Below are 14,824 nucleotides of genomic sequence, written 5' to 3' on the forward strand. Positions count from 1 at the left end.
TGTCCCTAAATGGCATAACTATACAGTCGAAGTCAAAGATATGTTTACACTTTTGCACCTTACTCCTTTGTAATAAGGCAAAAAGTCTAAACATATATTTGACGTCGACTGGGCCTTTATCTAAAAACACATACCTACCTCACTACTATACAACTATCCATAAAAACTAGAAAAGCAAATACTCGTAATCGTGCAATGAAAAACTAAAATGTCAAAAGTCATGCGAAGCGTAAAATCAAAATGGCGGCCGAACAAGATGGCGGATAAAAATGGACGAACCAGTTGGATATGCTCAGCTATTGACTTGCAGTAGGAAAAAAAGCCGTCCAGAGAGATTTTTGACATTTTATCTATTCTGGAAAAAGAAAAACGTATGTTAATGATGCATTTTACGGCTTTAAGTTAAATAAAAAGTATTTTAAAGTAAATTTAATTTAGTTAAGCGGAATAAAATTCTATTCCTTTTATTAATTTAAATTTAATTCATACGCAAAATAGTAATAGCTTAGGACATTCATTCTTTAATGAAAAGTAGGAAAAAAGTTATATTTAAGTACTATTTTAATAATAAGTAAAGTTGTACTTGTATTTGAAATATGAGAGTTAGACTAATAGGTATATACAGCACAGACAGTCTGCGCATGCCTCAAAAAATCCATACTTAAAGGTCAAACGACCTTCGGGTATATAGGTATGGCCTTTAAAATGACATTTCGCTATACAATGATGAGGAACTAGAAAAAAATCTATATAGCTACAATGATAAAATCTAACAGGAAATATAGTCTAAAACATACGAACCTTACTCGAAGTGTCGAAAATCTATTTACTTTAAATTTAATCTAGTTTAATTTAAATTTAATTTACGAGTTTAAACCGAGCACTACTTGTACGAGATATTTTTAGTGGAGAAACAGATGACTATATGACAAACGGGATCGTTCATATAATTGTAAATATACAACGTATTTTCGCGCAATTTCGACTTTTTATATATGTTTTTCATAAATGTTTAATTTTTTTATTTCCTTTCAGAAACTCAGCTTTTTGGAAGCTGGTGAGGTTTCCAGACTTGGGAACGGCTGGAGCGAGACTGGGGGTAGGTCAAAGGCTTCCAGGGGTTCTGGCTGGCGCCTGCGCGCAGTGGGGGGGATGGGGGAGGGCCAGATACAGGTCACCCCCCAGTTCGGGGATCGATACGGAAAGGGGGGTATGTATGAATATGACGGGCGTTTGATAGTTTTCTATATGTTTTCTGGCATTATGTATTGTAATATACCTTATCTACTAGTAGTATTTATTGTTGTGATATATATAGAATACATTTCTTGTAACAAGACAAGATGCTGTGATAAAATATATTGTAAATATAGGCAAAATACACACATTATTGATATATTGAAAAAAATATTTTCAATCGGAATAGAAATGCATTTGTTTTAAGAATAAGAATAAGTTATATGTTGTCCATAATTTATTTCATGGCAAGTAGAAATTTTTTTGCGTGTTAAATAGTTGTTAAAACTTTTTTACCTTTAAAAAATAATCAGTAATTATCATTGATATAAAGCAATTAACAAGACCTAAATGGATTTTTACCCACTTGACTTTTTTTACAAAACTAAATTTAAAACAAGATAGCTGCTGCGCTCAGCAAATATTTTCTTAATGTTGATTCCGAAAGACCAAATATAAATTTTACTTTTTTCAACAGCTGTCCGCAGTGGTCGTATAGCGCAGTAAGCGTCTGCATTTTAAGACGTCTATAAATCTTATTACCTACGTCTAATACAAGCCTTAGAAATTTTCCCTAAAATTTCTAATTTACCAATTACTTTCAGCGATCATGTAAGAATCTTTTCAACTGAAAACAGCAAAATCGCCCTTTAGAAGAATTAATTAGTAGGAGCTTTAAACCCCACGATCTCCGGACTCCGGATTGAAAATCATAGGTACAAGGATGACTCAAGCTAGACCGGCCCGTGCCCGGGCCGAGACGTCCGATACGTCATTTTCTATAACGGCTGATCGGTGATCTCGTGGTGCTTTCCATAGAAAACGAAGCGCCGGAAGCTCCGGCCCGGTCCCGGCCCGGTCGAGCGTGAATCATCCTTAGAAATTAGGTAATCGTTTAATTGATACTGATACGCATTTGGGGGTCAATTCGGGAGTGAATTCGGGTACAATATTGTATTTGTAACTTGATATCTTCAGCTCTTACCGGTGCAGTTTTCTTTTTATAGCCATATCTTTTAAAAAGAAACGTTTAAAGAGGTTTTTAAGCTGCTGTAGACATTATTCTTGGTTCTTGCAATGAATGGAGGCTGAACAATAATCGCGAAGTTTGCAAAGCGTGGGAGGTGCACACTAAAGGTCTCCATCCGAAATGTCAGTCGCCCACGCCCGCCCACGATATTACCTTCCCTGATGCTTCCATCGCTTGCCAAGCATTCGCCTAAGCAAATCAGGCCCCTTATACAACATGCCAATCGCTAACGAAAAGGCAACTGTCAACTGTCACACTAAAATGGAAGAATGATAGACAGACACAAATCGATTCTCGATCTAGGGATCCAACTGCGAAAACGCCTAAAACTTGCTATTTCATATATTTTGGTTGATCAGATTTTCTATGAAACATCAGATTTTTTTTGCCATTTCAAATTTGGCCCCATAATAAAAATGTATCATAATAAGTACGACCTACATACATATTCGCCATTCGCCTCTCAAAATATGGACTGATATAGCAAAACTAATCTGTAACATGTAGGTAGATTGTAGGTAGAGATCTTGCTACATTGGTTCGGACACTCGCTTCGCTCACACGCCACCTTTATACAACAACCCACTCGTTTCAGTTTGGCAGCGGCCCAACGGTTTGTTCTACTAATTTATACCTATCGGAAGTTTGGATTCAAATTCAATGTCACTTCTGTTGGATTTTTTATTGTTAGTTGTTTTTTTTTCAGTGGTAAGTTTTTTAAGCCCCAAGTCATAAAGAGGGGTGTTATGAGTTTGACCGCTAATGACTTTCACCAATCACTAACCCGGGGTTAACCGGTTAAACCTGGAGTTACCATGATAACCAGTACAATTTGACACTGGGTTAACGGTTTAACCGGTTAACCCCGGTTTAGTGGGATGGTGCAAGTGGCCCTAAGTATGGGCATCTTAAACGGGTGAACAAATTTGGATGCTTTTTAGGGTTCCGTACCTAAAGGGTAAAACGGGACCCTATTACTAAGACTCCGCTGTCCGTCCGTCCGTCCGTCCATCTGTCTGTCACCAGGCTGTATCTCACGAACCGTGATAGTTGCCGCTATAACAACAAATACTAAAAACAGAATAAAATAAAGATTTAAGTGGGGCTCCCATACAACAAACGTGATTTTTGACCGAAGTTAAGCAACGTCGGGCGGGGTCAGTACTTGGATGGGTGACCGTTTTTTTTTTGCCGTTTTTTGCATTATGGTACGGAACCCTTCGTGCGCGAGTCCGACTCGCACTTGCCCGGTTTTTTTATTTGAAAGCAGGATTTTTAGCGGTGGTTCTTAGATATACTTTATCAAATTCGGTTCATCTATTTCATTGTGTTGGGGGTTTTTATTTGTTTAAATTTATGTTTCTTTAATAACCTCACATTCAATTTCCTTACCCTTTCTGAGAATACAGGAGACACTAAAGAACAAATGCACAGCCTTTCAGAGGCTATAGCCTCCCTAAATCTGAACGCATCTGTAAGCTGGCCCCAACCAAAGTAGATAGACATTTAAAGAGTAGTTCAACTCCCAATAAAGGAGTATTCGCGGGTCGCACGCAAGAATCAAGTGACGAAACACCCTAAAAGGGCACCGCTAACTTAAAAAACCGGGATAAGTAGAAACAAGCAGTTGTACGGTTGAGAATGTCCTCAGTATTTGGAGATGGGTTACTGTCATTGTCTGTATGCTCTGGCTAAACAAAATGGCCGCCTGAAGGAATGACGTCAGCAAGGCCACGCCTACTCGGTCGATACAGCCTTCAACACTTTGGTAAGGAAGGTTAAAACTTCATAGGATTTTAAAGGTGCTTACTACCTATTGTATAAATTTGTAATCATAAAGTATTTCCTGAAGAAATTGCAAGCACGACATGATTTAATTAAGACCATAAAAATAATAATGAGATCAATTTGAAACAGACAAAAGTAAAATCTTTCTTAATGTTGCATTTTCATGATTATAACTACAGGACGATTCGTTTTTTGTATTGAATTGAAATATTTTAATATTTGGACAAAATATTTCTTCAGCTTTCTAAGCTTAGGCCCTGAAGACACATTATTTTTGGAAAACCACACTAGACGGGGAGGGCAAAAGTCACAGACCGATCCCCAGGCGAGCGAAGCCGCGGTCACAGCTAGTATTTCTAAAAGACTACCCAGACTACTGTATATCATACGCCACTTGGTTGCTAGTTATTGATTTACAAATTAACTGTGAAAGCGATATGGACCGGATATCAGATAAGCCGCAAAAGCGTCTGTGATAACATGAGTGGACAATTTGGCAAGCTCAGAGTAATGCTGAGTTATAGAGCTTTTAAAACAAGCAAAGTTTGTAATTTGTATGTATGTTCGGGTCAAATCTTGCAAGCTAAATTAGACCCACTTCCCAATTTAGATTGAGCTGAGACTTCACATACATATGTTAAAGCCTGACTAGTAATATATGATCACGCGCCATGTTGCGGAATTTCACTGGAACAATTTTTTTCATACTATACTAAACTGTCAACCTATACATGAGAATAACAGCGCCCTCTTGACAATGATCATATAATATTACTGGTCAGGCGTTAAATGGGGTTGGCCGGTGGAAGTTTTTAGCAGATGGTGCCATCATAGCTTGCCCTGTCAATCCCTAGAATTGTGTCAAATTTTTGTTTTTTTTTATACCCTGGATGCCAGCCCTTTAAGCCAAATCTCATAGAAAAAGGGGCAAGCTATGATGGCGCCATCTATGCAAACCTTTGACAGTTGCCAACCCCATTGGGTGACAATGCCATATTATGGTACCATCCATCGAGCTGATGTGATGATAGACACAGGAGGTGGCCATAGAAACTCTATGATAAAATAACGCAACGATGATTAATTGTCTGCTTGTATCTCAGGGCCAAAATAGAGTCTTGTCAAGTTGTCAGGGTTTACAAAGCTACCAAAACATTTTGAAACAGTTTGGTTTGAAACAATTAATTAATACGCCAACAAGGATTACTCATCTAACTGAATCATGTATTGATCATATATATACTAACCTGTCCAAATTAGAAATAAAAAATGTACTGTGCAATGACTTGAATGTATCTGATCATTTAAGCGTAACCTTAGTCTGTAAAATTAACAAAATTAATGCCAAAAATACTTGCATCACCAAGCGAATGTTTTCGAAAACAAATGTAAGTAACTTCACGCTTACTCTTAATAACTATGATTGGGATAAACTATTAACTAAATGGCATTTGCCTTGTCAACAAATCGAGTCGGTTTTAAATGTTATTAAACATTTCTTTAACGTATACTTTCCACTTAAAAAATGCCCTGTTAGAAATCCTGTAAATGTGTGGGTCAATGATAACGTTCGCCAATTGCGCCATCAAATACGTTCATCTAAAGTTAAGTTGTCTAGAGGCCATGCAGACCCTGAGTCGTTCTCAAACTTACTACATCTTGAGACGCGTTATGCGTGCGCATTAAAACATACGAGAACTCAGTACATAAACAACGTAATCGCAAATACAAATGACATGCGTCGTGGCGTGTGGCGTGTTGTTGCCTCGGAGACCTGTCGCAACAAAAATGCAGGGAACACCGCGCTGGACGTACTCGTGAGCCGGGCACCTGGAGACTCCCCCGCCGCGCGCGCCGCCTCCGCCGCCGATCAGCTGAACCGACATTACGTAACGGCTACTGATAACAGCGCCGGGCCAGATGTTGATGTTGCGCTCGCTTACTTAAAAAAATATCTGTCGGATAAGTTGCTTACATTTCAGTTTGAATACTTTACTCTCGATGAAATTGTGAAAACCATACAGTCCATAAAAGTGAAAGAGTCAAGGGATGTAAACGACATGTCCACTCACATTCTCACCTATCTACCACCGGTTCTGATTTCTCTGTTACTAAAGTTATTTAACAGTTGTGTCGAAATAGGAGCCTATCCAGACGCTTTAAAAACTATTAGGGTGCAACCTGTTTATAAGGGTAAAGGCGAGATGCATCTACCAACATTTTACAGGCCTATATCATTAATACCGATCGTCTCAAAAGTGTTTGAGCGTTTATTGAGTAAGAGAATAATGCACCACCTCACTGTTAATAATGTATTAAATGAACGACAATATGCGTATCAACCGGGGCGCTCCACGGTGCATGCGGCGCGCGATGTGATCACGCGAGTGCTGACGCACCTCGAGTGCAGGCGACAAGTTGCAGCTATATTCTGCGACTTGTCGCGTGCATTTGAAATGGTCGACCACTCACTGCTCGTAAAAAAATTGGTGCGCTACGGTGTTGAAGGCAGTCTTCTCCAAACAATAGCATCATTTCTACGTAACCGAACGCAATGTACTTATGTGCTCAATTCCAGATCTGGCTTTGAATCATTGCCAGGTTGTGCCGTTCCCCAAGGATCGACAATGGGAAATTACTTATTTCTATTACTGGTAAATGACATCACGGCGGCTAGTACTGACCCAGAATATGTAATGTTCGCCGATGATACATGCATAATAGTAAACGCCGATACTGTATCTAACTTAAAACACAAATTAAAAGAGGCAGTCGATAACATTACGTCATGGTTTAAGGCCAACGGGATGCTCCTTAACGTCGAAAAAACTCATATAATGCATTTTCAGCTGAGGAACACTAAAAATGAGAAACTCAATATATTGTCAAACAACGTACTCATACCCCAAGTCGAACAGGTAAAATACCTTGGATTTTGTATTGACACAGGTCTCACGTGGTCGCCCCATATAGATGCCATCTGCGGCAAGCTAAGCTCAGCTTCTTATGCGCTATCGAGGCTAGCTCCTACCTTATCCGCTGATAACATAAAAAAGGCTTACTACGGCTACTTCCACTCCATCCTGATATATGGCATCGACCTGTGGGCAACAGCGGCTGATCGTGAAAAGGTGTTTAAAATCCAAAAGCGCGCCGTTCGAATAATTGCTAACAAACCGTACGATCATCCCGCTCGGAGCCTATTCAAAGAGCTGAAAATACTTACCCTACCTAGCGTATTCATTCTTGAAGCCTGCCTACACGTCCGGTACAACCTCGGGTCGTATCCAACTCGCGCCCAGCACCATGCCCCCGGCAGGAGCACACGCGGCCAGCACCTTCTAGTCGTGCCGTCGCGGAGGCTAGCTAAGGTTCGAGGAACACTCGGTGTACTGGGGCCTAAAATTTATAACTGTCTTCCAGCTGACATACTAAACACGCCCAGCGATGCAGTTTTTAAAAACAAGGTTAAGAATCGGTTACTAGTTTTGGCTTGTTACACAATTGACGAATACTTTGAAATGATATCATTGGCCCACTCATAAATATTGTAATACTTAGTCAATATTAAACTGGCAATGGCTGTGCAAATATCTTACAATTAAACTTAAACTAATAACTAACTGTGTGATAAAAAAAAAAAAAGATATATGATTTAAAAATGTGACATATTAGTTATAATATATTTTTATGCCTGACATGTAAAATTCTGTGACTTTTACCAATAAATTTCTGATTCTGATTCTGATTCTGATACCTACAAGCTTTATTACCAGTTCATGAAAGCTCTGTATATTATCTAAACTACAATCTATTCTATTATCTGAAGTGGTGTATTTTGATTCTGAAACCTTTCAGTGTCACCATGCGACCAGCGAAGGACGCAGATGAGGTGAGAAATAATTTACTTATTCATTTATAATTTATTAAAATACCGTAAAATGGGGTGAGTAGGGTTCGCGGGGAGAGTTGGGTTATGAATGGGGTTGAAGGGTTGAAAGGGGGGTGAGATGGGATTTTAAGGCTACTGCTGCAAAAATAATGTATTCCAATTTAAAATGGAGCTATAGTAATACTCATAATACCCGTAAGTTTGTGCACTATAAAGACAAACAGTCAGCCAGAGTAAGCTCTGGAAACGGCAATATACCAATATATAAGTAGTACATATTTTATGGCAACGAGTTCACGTACATATACATTTGCGAGCTTTAATTGTAAAAATATTAAGCGCTGCATTGATGGTGTGAGGGATTTGTGTAAAACCTGTGATTTAGTGGCCCTACAGGAGACGTGGTTACTACCGCACGATATAGCGTTTTTAAACAGTATCGATGACAACTTTGGTGCGACGGGGACATCTGCAGTGGACACGTCGGCGGGAGTGTTGCGTGGTCGTCCGTACGGAGGTACCGCCTTGCTGTGGAGGAGTGCGATATTCAGCGACGTGTCGGTGATCCCATGCGATAACCCGCGAGTGTGCGCAATAAAGGTAACAACGAACGATCGCCCCATTATAGTGATGAGTGTTTATATGCCAACTAATAGTGCGGACAACCTGGCGGACTTCGCGGACTGCTTCGGTGCGGTGAGTGCTATTGTTGACGAGTATGGCATAGAATCGGTTTATATATTGGGAGATTTTAACGCACACCCTAATGAACTTTTCTATAATGAGCTTTTAAATTACTGCGAGGAACTGGATTGGTGTTGTGTTGATGTACAAAAATTAGGTATGAACTCAGAAACGTATACTTTTATTAGTGACGCGCATCAGTGTACACGCTGGTTGGATCATTGCCTAATAACAAAATCCATAGTGTCTTCGGTACGAGATGTATATGTTAATTACGACGTTACTTGGTCCGACCACTTTCCCCTTGTGTTAAAATGTGATTTAAATTTATTGACACCTAGATCAAATAATAGTATACCTAACATACAAAATAAACATGTAATTTGGGGGGAAAGGGGGCCGGAGCAGGTTGCCCGATATACGAAGGAATGTCACGAAGGCTTAAAATGCATTGATTTTCCACAGGAGCTAAGACGTTGTTCTGATAGGTACTGCAGTGACGCTAAGCATAGGTACATATTAGATAGCCTGTACAATAATATTGTATCAGTTCTATGCGCGGCCGCTATTGCAAGTAGTAATGGCACTAAACGTAAGCCTAGAAAACCAATAGCAGGGTGGAACAGGCATGTCAAAGACTCTCATAGGGTGGCTAGGTCAAAGTTTCAAGAATGGACGCTCCAGGGCAGACCAGCGTATGGTGATTTGTTTAAGGAAATGTGTGAAACGCGAAAAATTTTTAAGTCCCGCCTTAAGTGGTGTCAAGACCATCAAACACAAATTAAAATGGATATTTTAGCGTCACAGCATTCCAAAAAAGATTTACGGTCGTTCTGGAAATCTACCAATAACATGAATCTTAAACCTGGCAACCCAGTGAGCGTTGATGGCAAGAGTGATGTGTACGAAATAGCTAACCACTTCAAAGACCATTTCTTTGTGAAGTCCCCTCTAGGACCATCGCAGACTGAGGTGAGCAATGCTGAGATCAAAAATGACCTGGTGGAGCCTGGATACACGGCTAAGCAAATAACCTTTACTATACGGTCTATGTCGAGAGGCAAGTCACCGGGGCATGATGGTCTCAGCATTGAGCATCTTCAGAATGCGGGGCCACACATCTCAAGGGTGCTAGCAATGTTCTATACACTATGTGTTAGACATTGTTATTTGCCCGAGGACTTAATGAAAACCATTGTTATACCTGTAGTCAAGAGTAAAACGGGAGACCTATCGGACTCTAGCAACTATAGGCCCATCTCTCTTGCGACTATAGTGGCGAAGGTTCTTGACAGTGTCCTTAATGCGCAGTTAAATAGGTATGTGTGTATTAATCATAACCAGTTTGGTTTTCGACCTGGGTTATCCACTGAAAGCGCCATACTGTGCCTTAAGCATACTGTCAGGTACTATGTAGATAGGAGAACCCCGGTTTACGCTTGCTTTTTAGATTTATCTAAGGCGTTTGACCTGGTTTCCTACAATATCTTGTGGGAAAAATTAGGAGCGACGAATATACCACCCGAAACCGTTCGTATTCTAAGGTACTGGTATGGAAACCAGGTCAACCGCGTTAGGTGGTCAGGTATTCTCTCTAGTCCGTATAGGTTGGAGTGTGGAGTGAGGTAGGGAGGGTTGTCCTCGCCCACACTCTTTAACTTGTATATAAATGGGCTTCTCGAGGCGCTGGGCGGAATGCATGTCGGCTGTCATATTGACTCAGTATGTGTGAATAACATAAGCTATGCAGACGACATGGTTCTGCTCAGCGCGTCGGCTTGCGGACTACGTAAATTACTTCTAGTATGTGAGAAGTATGCGACTGCGCATGGCCTTAGATACAATGTCACCAAAACGCAGTACATGGTGTTTGAGCCGAGAGGATACAGGATAGGGGAGGCACCTTCAATACAATTAAATGGCACACCACTGGAGAGGGTGAATAGTTTTAAATATTTAGGCCATATTGTGACATCCGATATGAGGGATAATATGGATATAGAGCGGGAACGGAGGGCTCTATCTGTGAGGGCTAACATGATCGCCCGTAAGTTTGCTCGATGTACAAGAGAAGTTAAAGTCACATTGTTTAGAGCCTTTTGTACATCCTTATACACATGCAGCTTATGGGAGTATTATACGCAGAGAGCATATGGAGCCCTCCGGGTCCAATATAACAACGCGTTCCGGGTGCTGGTGGGGCTGCCCCGCTTCTGTAGCGCATCTGGGATGTTTGCGGAGGCGCGTATGGATTGCTTTTATGCGACCATACGCAAGCGATGCTCATCCCTGGTGCGCCGGGTGCGGGCCAGCCCCAACCCCATCCTGCGTTCTATCGCGGACAGGTTCGACTGTCCATATTTGAGGCACTGCTGTGAGAAGCATCCCATACAACCATTTCCAGTCGCCGTTACGACGCGGTGTTGACACATCTTGTGTCGACACCGTCTGTTTCGGTCACAATTCCAGTCGCAGAGTCGTCGCCGTGTCGACACAGTTACCAGAAATGGGGAAGGGTCGACACATGACACAAAGTGACATAAAGTGTGGTCGCCGTGTGCACACATTGTTTCGGGTTTGCGACTACTTTATGCCAAAATCATTCGTTCATTCGTTCATTTTGTTCCTGTCAAATGGAAACTGTCAGATAGAAAAATACTTAAATAAAAATAAGTGACATTAATACGCCATCTCTAAAACGGATTACAAGACGTAATTATATATTGTTTGCATTTATATTACAATAGGACTTAAATTATTATGGGGAATTAAACTGCTCGAGTGATTTGATAAACTAAGTGTAATATAATCAACGCGCCACCACATTGTTTTAGTTTAGCCGGAAATGAAATTGTTTACTTCTCAGTGCCTGTGTTCATAACTATATTATTTGAAGCATTTTTAGTACTTCGATGCGTATACTATACTTAAATAACAGAAATAACGCTTTACATACTACGAAACTTGTTAATTATGATGTATAAATATGGTTTAAGGCTGAGAAATATTGCAGTCACAAAGTAGTTGCAATGTTTCGACTTTGTGTCGACTCTGTGTTGACACATGACACGCGCTGTCAAAAGTAATAACAAAGTTACTGGTATGTTACTGGATTTGCAAAATGGCTCCTTGTGTTGATTTGTTTTCAGATATTCTCAAAGTGTAAAAATGCCGTGGTCAGAGATGGGCATTAATCGATTAACTGTTTATTCGACTAATTAATGGAATAAAAAAATGAAATATTCAAATTTTAATCGCGATTAGTTTAGTCGACCTAACATAGATTGAAATTGAATTAATCTGAATATTAATCGAATAAATTATCGATTAAATCTCGATTGAAAGTTGACAGGGGGCCATTTTTGTACGTAAAAATAATAGAAATGTCTTGCATGCAGATGGTAGCAAAACACTTTGTCATAAAAGTCGAGATGGGTGTCGATATATAGGTTTTAGGGAGTGCCGATTTCGAAAATAATGACCATTTTGGAATCCGAAATGGCGGCCATGCACTGTGTCATAAAAGTCGTCATGGATGTCGTTTTATACGTTTTAGGGGGCCCCAATTTTGAAAATGATGACCATTTTGGAATCCAAAATGGCGGCCATGCACTATGCCATAAAAGTCGTCATGGGTGTCGTTTTATAGGTTTTAGGGGGCGCAGATTTCGAAAATGATGACCATTTTGGATTCCAAGATGGCGGCCATGCACTATGTCATAAAAGTCGTCATGGATGTCGTTTTATAGGTTTTAGGGGGCCCCGATTTAGAAAATGATGACCATTTTGAAATCCAAAATGGCGGCCATGCACTATGCCATAAAAGTCGTCATGGGTGTCGTTTTATAGGTTTTAGGGGGCGCAGATTTCGAAAATGATGACCATTTTGGATTCCAAGATGGCGGCCATGCACTATGTCATAAAAGTCGTCATGTATGTCGTTTTATAGGTTTTAGGGGGCGCAGATTTCGAAAATGATGACCATTTTGGAATCCAAAATGGCGGCCATGCACTATGTCATAAAAGTCGGCATGGGTGTCGTTTTATAGGTTTTGGGGGGCGCAGATTTCGAAAATGATAACATTTTCAATTTAAAAATGGCGGCAATGCACTATGTCATAAAAGTCGTCATGGATATCGTTTTATAGGTTTTAGGGGGCGCAGATTTCGAAAATGATGACTATTTTGGATTCCAAGATGGCGGCCATGCACTATGTCATAAAAGTCGTCATGGATGTCGTTTTATAGGTTTCTGGGGGCGCAGATTTCGAAAATGATGACTATTTTGGATTCCACTTTTATGACAAAATACGTAGCCGCCATCTTGGATTATAAAATGATCATCGTTTTCGAATTCTGCACTCCCTAAAACCTATAAATCGACATCCGTGACGACGCAAGTTCTCTTTATTTTCAGATCTAACAAATTGCTACAGAATACAAAGGACAAAAAAGAAGCGAGGAGGTAATGAAACAAGCAAAAATACAGATGATTCCTCGACGCAATTGGGTGATTCTTAAATTGTGTCCAGATTTTTTTTGTCATAAAAGTTTATATTTTTCACATATTACTCTCACAAGTTCCGTGACATTTCGACCTTGTAATTTTTTAAGTAAATGTTTTTGTTTATCTATGAGGATCTCACTATAATAGTATAATCAAGGTATGTTTATATTTGATGAATGAAATAGTAACGCAAAAAAAAATATATTTGTGTCTTATATTCCTGCCGAAGACTTTTATTTTACCTTTTCCTTCTACACAAGTTTGGCCAAGTAATAAGAATTTAGGGCTCTCAATTTTATTTTGACTTCTACAACAGTAAAGCTACGAGGCCATGTTTGGTATCGTTTTCGTATAAATTCGCAGTACCAAATTTAGTTAAGGTATCACATTGACACCATTCCGAAGTAAAAACATATAAACTTATTAAAATACTTTCTTTTAAACTCCTCTTCACGCTTAAACTGCTGAACAGTTTTAATTTAAATTTGGTACACATATATTTTGAGTCCCGAGACAGGATATAATAAGTTATCTCAAAAATCATCCTTTAAAGGTGTGAAATGAGGTGTAGGGGGGAATTCAGAATTGACTTCTTGAAGAATACTGTTTAAGTTTAGGTTTGAAGTCATGTTTTTTCATCATTTTTAACTAAATCAAAGATGTAGACCATCCCAAATTTCATATAAATCGGTTCAGCGGTTATTGATTTCCCGTACAAATTTCCACGCCACTTTTCACACCTTCAAAAGATGATTTTGGTTATAAGATCTATCCTATGTCCTGTTCCGGGACGCAAACTATTTCTATACCAAATTTCAACGAAATCGGTTCAGCGGTTAAGCGTCAAGAAGAGTTTCAAAAAAACCGGCCAAGTGCGAGTCGGACTCGCGTATTAAGGGTTCCGTACATTAAGTCCGACTCGCGCTTGACTGCACATTTCTAATAGGTTTTCCTGTCATCTATATGTAAAGAACTATTTTGTGTATTCAGACGGACATACATACAGACGCACGAGTGATCCTATAAGGGTTCCGTTTTTTCCTTTTGAGGTACGGAACCCTAAAAAGATTTATTTTTATTTTGTGGAATGGTGTCAATGTGATATCTTAAATGGATTCAGCACCCCAGATTTATACGAAAACGATACCAAACACGGCCTAGCACCTTCACTGATATAGATATATATATCAAGATAAAATGGAGAGCCCTAAATAAACTTTCAAGAGCGGATATCTCAAAAACTATTCAACATATCGAAAAAATTGACTGAATAAACTTGTAACAAATTAAATAAACTTTCATTTTGTATAAGTGGCCATGTCGCTGAGATGCATAGTTTCCGAGATATAATCGAAAAACGGGAAAATGGGACCTTCAAAGCCCCCTCTCTCCCCCCCCCGCTCAAGGGCTACGGCCGGGGACTTTTGATATGTTCACCTCCTAACTTGTCAAACCGAGTTACGGAGTCAAAAATTGTGTCCGAGCATTTCCCTCTACAACTTTTGGAGCATTCGTTGCCTGACCTAAGTAGCTTATTGAATTTCTTTAAAAACTTTTCTGTAAAAGGTTGACGGGTGTTGGGTGTTTATATGGTTTCGGTCGATTATTATCATTTGCATTGCCCATGATGACTTACTAGAATTACGAGCACACGAGACACTAATAGTAGTTTGACAAACCTTGGTTT

At 39.7% G+C, this 14,824-nt stretch overlaps 1 protein-coding gene across 1 annotated transcript in view; it reads right to left on the bottom strand.

Moving 5' to 3' along the window:
- The window catches only part of LOC134802997 (glutamate decarboxylase), a 57,223-nt gene extending 56,127 nt beyond the window's left edge, over window positions 1–1,096 (bottom strand). Inside the window, exons 1-2 of the mRNA XM_063775726.1 lie at window positions 802–1,096; window positions 280–355 (exon numbers count right to left, since the gene is read on the bottom strand). Coding sequence (XP_063631796.1) covers window positions 280–345 — 66 coding nt within the window. The 5' untranslated portion in view covers window positions 346–355; window positions 802–1,096. The remainder of the gene's footprint in view (window positions 1–279; window positions 356–801) is intronic.
- Between the last annotated feature and the right edge of the window lie 13,728 nt (window positions 1,097–14,824).

This window comes from Cydia splendana, chromosome 25 (genome assembly GCF_910591565.1).
Source record: "Cydia splendana chromosome 25, ilCydSple1.2, whole genome shotgun sequence".
NCBI lineage: Eukaryota > Metazoa > Arthropoda > Insecta > Lepidoptera > Tortricidae > Cydia > Cydia splendana.